At 44.7% G+C, this 6,181-nt stretch overlaps 2 protein-coding genes across 2 annotated transcripts in view; both read right to left on the reverse strand.

Annotated features, from left to right (window-relative positions):
- Positions 1–2,894: 2,894 nt before the first annotated feature.
- On the reverse strand, positions 2,895–5,102 carry LOC106754193. Its single transcript, XM_014636193.1, has 3 exons — positions 4,626–5,102; positions 3,396–4,490; positions 2,895–3,224 (listed from the first exon to the last, which is right to left on the reverse strand). Exons 1-3 carry the CDS (start codon positions 5,100–5,102, stop codon positions 2,895–2,897), a joined length of 1,902 nt encoding a protein of 633 aa, XP_014491679.1.
- Positions 5,103–5,150: 48 nt separating this feature from the next.
- The window catches only part of LOC106754195, a 3,614-nt gene continuing 2,583 nt past the window's right edge, over positions 5,151–6,181 (reverse strand). Inside the window, exon 4 of the mRNA XM_014636194.1 lies at positions 5,151–6,013. Within this exon, the coding sequence (XP_014491680.1) occupies positions 5,151–6,013 (863 nt within the window). The remainder of the gene's footprint in view (positions 6,014–6,181) is intronic.

The raw sequence follows: 6,181 nt of genomic DNA on the forward strand, positions 1-6,181 counted from the left end.
TGTTAGCACAATGGGTAGAAAATAACTGTATACTTAGGAGCCATGGATATGGCAGTTCCCTGAGGCTGGCACCGTGCCGGTAGGAGGAGAGAGTTTTTCACCGGAAAAACGACTTGGAGGAGGACTCTTTCTATATATACTCCTACCTGTTTGTAGATATGTTTCTTAGATTGCCCTTCTCTAATTTTCACATTGACGTGCTGAAAAGGTTGAACGTTGCCCCTACGCAACTTCATCCGAACAGTTGGGGCTATATCCAGGCGTTCTTCATGGTTTGCCAATGGATAGGCATAAAACCGACCGCCCCAATGTTTCTGTATTTCTTTAGAACCCGCCCGATCTCTAAAAAGGGTTGGGTTTCCCTTATCTCTGATCCCAAGAATACCTTATTTAAATTATATGTCGACTCATATAAAGGCTTTAAGAAGCCTTTCTTTAGGGTGTTAATAACTAAGTTAGGCCGCCCGTTCTTTTTCAATCAAGACGGTAGCGAAAGATTTCCCTTGTATTGGACCCAAGATCCTCGAACTATAACTTCTTAGGATAAAAATTCAATGATGGAATGAGCTGAAAGCCATCGGTGTGCTGGAGGGATTGCCCCTTCGCCCCTATTCTTCGAGGTAGATAATCGGTTGTCTTGCGTACAACAACCTAGATTCAAAAGTCTCTGGTATGTTCTTTTTACTGAAACTGTGCTTTCATTGAGTTTGCCTATTGAAGATTTCTCTTTTTCAGTTATCATGGGTAAGAAGAAGGTTACGATAGATTGGTTTAACTGCTCTAAAGACCTTGTCCAAGAAGAAGGTTCATTTGGAGGTGCCAAAACCATCCCCCCAAACATTCCTACTGTGATCAATCTTGACGAGAACGACCCCAGTCAAGAATTGGCGTTGAAGAGGAAAAGGAAAGTAGTCCCCCTAGTGAAGGTTGCACTGGTCGGTAAGAAAGCCAAAGTTGCAGGGAAAGGACAGGTGATTGAAGAATCATTGCACCCTGAGGCCGACTGCGATCTACCGAACGGTATATGGTTATAAAATAGATTTCAAATTTGACCCTGCCGAGAAGAAGGTACTGGAAGCTACCTCCCATCAACAACTAACTCATCAGTGTTTAGAGCTTTGCGCTCGTGCAACCGCATCAGCCTAGCAGTTAGTTCACACGGCCGACAAGGAGAAGGCTGACCTTGAAAGCTTGCAGAAGCAATTAATGGATCTCACTCTCATCCATTCTGAATGTGGACCCAAATATGCAGAGGCGCAGCAAACCATCAATGAGGGTCGCATTATCTTCAAAGAGGTGAAGAAATCTTTTCAAGCGCTCAAGAAGGAAAATGATCAGCAGGCCCTTGATCTGGTGGCTGCCCGAAAGGAAAATGAGGAGCTGATTGTGGAAAGGAACGCGTTGAGGAGCTCCCTAATGGCTTCCAAGGCCAAAGAAAGGCAAATGGCTGAAGCGATTATCTTGGAACACACTCGTGGTTTCAAGAAGGCTATACGACAGGCTGCCTATTTTCTGGAACGCCCCTTGGAAGGACTGCCGTTCAACGTGGACCAAGATATCCTTGAGGGAAATCTTGTTTCCTCTAAAGAAGTTCCTGCCGGTACCTATTCAGATGAAGACGACGAGGCAAACTCCCCTGAAAATGAGCAATCTGTAGCCCCGGTGGACGATCCTAAGGATGTTACTGAAGTGCCCATCACTGAAAAGGCTGCCCCTGAACACGTTTCTGTTGGAAAAGCTTATGACATTTATCTCTGTCAATTTGTCTTTGAACTTCTGAGGATTTCAACATAATTTATTTTCTGCTTTTTGACCGATTTGTATGACTTAAGGCTTTCGGCCATGGTTTTTATGTCTACACTGTTTCGAGAATTACTAGTGATTATTGTGCCGTTCACTGGAATTGATTAGTATTGTGTAGACTTTTAAGCCTGAATTCATACGTCAAACCTTCTTTCATGAGGGGTGTTTTACCCTTTGCCAGTTTGCCTTTTCAGACGTAGCGAGGGGTTCTCTTAACTTAGAATTTGCGTAGTGAAAACCTACCTTAAGATAAGGCAATATAGTAGATACATAAGTAAGTAGGTTGGGATAAACTTACTTGTATGTGCAAAAGCGCTCGGTTTCGGCGTTTCGTAATTCTTTGCGTTATTTGGGCGTCCGTTCTTAGTATTGATGTTTGAATTGCTATGATCAAAAAGGACCTGCAAATATATGTTAATGTATAAGGCAAACGCTGCCTTTGAAAGTTTGGATTTAGACATTTAGTCCGGGAGGCAAGTGCTGCCCTGGGGTGTTTAGACGTGTAGTCCGTTCGGACATTTATTCCGGAAGGCAAGTGCTGCCTTCGGGAATTTGGACGTTTAGTCCATTCAGACATTTAGTCTGGAAGGCAGGTGCTGCCCTTGGGTCTTCAGACGTTTAGTCCGTTCGGACGTTTAGTCCGGAAGGCAAGTGCTGCCTTTGGAAGTTTGGACGTTTAGTCCATTCAGACATTTAGTCTGGAAGGTAGGTGCTGCCGTTGGAAATTTGGACGTTTGGTCCGCGCAGATATTTAATGTGAAATTCTTTGGATAAGAATAAACAGCCGAATGGATCATAAACTGAGTGGTTTCATTGAAACAAAGTTAACAAATGTTTTGAAACAAATGAAGAATGCAGTAAATCTGAAATTCTAACAATGCAGTAAATCTGAAATTCTAACTATAGTAGAACTTTAAATGTGTGGCGTTCCATGTGTTAGGAATGACTTTTCCGTCCAAATGCTCTAACCGGTATGCACCGTTCTCCAAATCTTCTACGATGGTCCTTCCCAGATGTCTGATAGCTTGCCGTACGCTTTTTCTTTGCGAGCTTCGCCTCTCTTTCGCCAAACAAGGTCTCCTGCGGTAAAGTTACGTGGCTTGACTTCGTGTTGTATCGCCGCACGAGTATCTCTTTCGTATCATGGCCACTTCACGTCGTTCGGGTAGAGTGTCTAGGTTAACCCTCAGCTGGTTTTCATTGAGGTTCATGTCTTGCATCTCTCGTCGTATAGTCGGTTCGCCAACCTCGACCGGAAGCATGGCATCTGTGCCATAAGTGAGGTTGAAGGGAGTTTCGCCCGTTAAACCGTGCGGTGTGCATCTGTATGCCCAAAGCACTTCAGGCAACTCTTCGACCCATAACCCTTTAGCACGCCCAAGTCTCTTCTTTAACTCGGAAATAATGGCTTTGTTGGCTGCCTACGCCTGCCCGTTTGTTTGCGGGTGTTCAATTGAGCTTGTGACATGTTTAATGCCTAGGCCTTTGAGGAAATCCTCTAGCTTTCTTTCAACAAATTGTCGACCGTTATCGGTTACAATTTTGTGTGGTAATCCAAACCTGCAAACCAGGCGCCAGATAAAACTTTGTACCTTTTGAGCACTTATAATTGTGAGGGCCTCTGCTTCAATCCATTTGGTGAAGTAATCGATCGCTACCAAAAGGTATTTGCATTGTGCTTTGCCGACCGGTAGCGGGCCGGCTATATCCATTCCCCACTGCGCGAAGGGCCACAGGGAGATGATTTCACGTAGTTCAGAAGGAGGAATTCGTAAGTTATGTCCGTGAGACTGGTAGGAGATACACTTCTGTATGAATGTCGCACAATCTTGCTCCATAGAGGGCCAGTAAAAGCCGGGTCGTAGAATCTTGGCCCTCAGCATCCTTTTTCCTGAGTGTGAACCACAAACGCCATGATGTAATTCTTGCATGACATACTTGGCTTCTTCGTCGGACAGACATTTCAGCAACAAGGTAGTATAACCTCGCCGGTACAAATCATCACCCACGAACATGTAACGGACGATTCGTTTAGAATAAGTGATACTGACCCGTCCGCCCTGCTCTTGTTGAACCATCAGTTGAATTATGTCTTGCCACCAATCAGTTCGTGGTGCAACCACGTTAGTGGTATATGTTTCCAACAACGACTTATGCAGTGTGGTTTTGATTACCGAAGAGAGTTGCGACTTCTCGCGGGAGTGGGTCAACTTCAATAACAGATCCGCCCGGGAATTTTGTGCCCTGGGTATGTGGGTAACAGAAAAATTGGTAAATGATTTGATTGAATCACTAACCTTGTGATAATAGCGTAGCAGATGATCGTCCTTGACCTGGAAAGTTCTATTGAGCTGTCCAACAACTAGTTGAGAACTCATTCTGCATTCCAGATGATTGACTTCCAACTCTTTGGCCAGTAATAATCCACTAATGAGAGCTTCATATTCTGCCTGGTTATTGCTAAGTTGGAAGTTAAAGCTGACCGCCTGTTCGACCAGTAGGTCGTCCGGTCCTTCGAGTACAATGCCAGCTCCTCCTCCTCTTCTATCTGAAGATCCATCTACATTTAGATGCCAAATGTTTGGTTCCCCCGGACGGTAGACTTCAGCTGCAAAATCAGCCAGGTGCTGGCCTTTAACGGAACCTTGCGGTTCATATCGTAGACCGAATTCAGATAGCTCGATCGCCTAGGCTATAATCCTTCCCACCAAGTCAGGTTTTCTGAGAATCTTAGCGATCAAATGGCTTGTCCGGATGATTATTTGATGACTCTGAAAATACGGTCGAAGACGTCATGCTGCTGTCAGCAAGGCTAGCGCCACCTTTTCCTCCTGAGAATATCTTTCCTCTGCTCCTTGCAAGGTTCGGCTGATAAAGTATATCAGCTTAAAGTCTGGACTTTCTTGGATGAGAGCTGCACTTACTGAGTGGTTGGATGCAGCCAAGTAGAGTTGTAACTCGAACCCCTCAGTTGGGCGAGCCATGATAGGTGGACTGATCAGAATGCTTTTTACCTTAGAGAAGGCTTCTTCGCAATCGTTATCCCAATGCCGAGGTACATCCTTTTTCATGCTCTTTAGGATAGGTTTGATATGATCAGAAAGCATCGGTATGAATCGCGAGAGGGCTGTGAGACGTCCGACTAAGCATTGGACATCCTTCAACTTAGTGGGACTTTTCATCTCCAATATCGCCCGACATTTGTCTGGATTTGCTTCTATTCCTCGATAGGTCAACATGAAACCCAAGAACTTTCCAGCAGACACCCCGAAAGTGCATTTGCTGGGGTTTAGACGCATGTTGTAGTGCCTGAGTTGTTGAAAGACTTCTTCTAAAGCTTTGAGGTGTTATTGATGCGTGTGACTTCGGATTACCATATTGTCAACATATACTTCCATGCAACGACCTATCTGGTTATGGAAGACTTTATCCATTAGGCGTTGATAAGTAGCGCCCGCATTCTTGAAACCGAACGACATGACCTCATAGCAGTAATTGACCTGCTCTGTAATAAAGGCCATCTTTTCTCGATCCGGGGCGTACATCGGGATCTGATTATACCCCGAGTATGCATCTAAAAAACTTAGAACAGTGTGTCCGGAAGCTCCGTCTACCAACCGATCAATATTGGGGAGAGGATAAGAATCTTTAGGGCATGCTTTATTGAGATCAGTGAAGTCCACACACATTCTCCATTGTCCATTTGCCTTTTTTACCATGACTACATTAGATAGCCAGGTAGGGTAGGTCAATTCTCGTATAAATCCCGCTTTGAGGAGCTTATCTACTTCACCTCGAATGGTCGCCCGTTTTTCATCACCAAACCGTCGTTTCTTTTGAGACACCGGTCGGGCCTCTCGGAATATCGACAGTTTATGCGCAATGACGCTGGGATGGATTCCGGGCATATTCGATGCGCTCCAAGCGAACAGGTCGTTGTTGCCTTTTAATAACTCTTTCAATGCGTTTTCTTCAAATGGCTGAAGGTTATCCCCGATGGATGTAGTCTGTTGTTCGTTCTTGCCCACTATGAAAGGCTTTATCTCGCCTTGAGGTTGAATCCGCTCGCCCGTATTGGTCCTGGGATCAAGGTCGATCAGAATGGCTTTAGTACGGTTTTCACTTTTGTAAGGCGTGACCTTTAGACCGACTACGTAGCATTGACGGGCGGTTTTCTGATCTGTCCGAACGGTGCATATAGTTCTTCTATCTGTAGGAAATTTCATTGCCAAATGTGGGGTAGAGACGATCGCCCCAAAAGCATTTAGGCAAGGACGTCCAAGGAGGGCATTATAGGACGTGTGATGAGTGCATATTTATGCCCACATTTATGTCTTAAAATTGAAATTTTTGATGAGATATTTGTGCTTAAATGATT

This window comes from Vigna radiata, unplaced genomic scaffold (genome assembly GCF_000741045.1).
Source record: "Vigna radiata var. radiata cultivar VC1973A unplaced genomic scaffold, Vradiata_ver6 scaffold_86, whole genome shotgun sequence".
Lineage (NCBI taxonomy): Eukaryota > Viridiplantae > Streptophyta > Magnoliopsida > Fabales > Fabaceae > Vigna > Vigna radiata.

Coding starts and splice junctions, on each gene's coding strand:
- LOC106754193 (XM_014636193.1), bottom strand. CDS start 5,102: ATGCGTCTAAACCCCAGCAAATGCACTTTCGGGGTGTCTGCTGGAAAG. Junction 4,491..4,625: donor GATATTCTCAGGAGGAAAAG/GTGGCGCTAGCC, acceptor ATTATAGCCTAG/GCGATCGAGCTATCTGAATT. Junction 3,225..3,395: donor CAATTATAAGTGCTCAAAAG/GTACAAAGTTTT, acceptor GGGCAGGCGTAG/GCAGCCAACAAAGCCATTAT.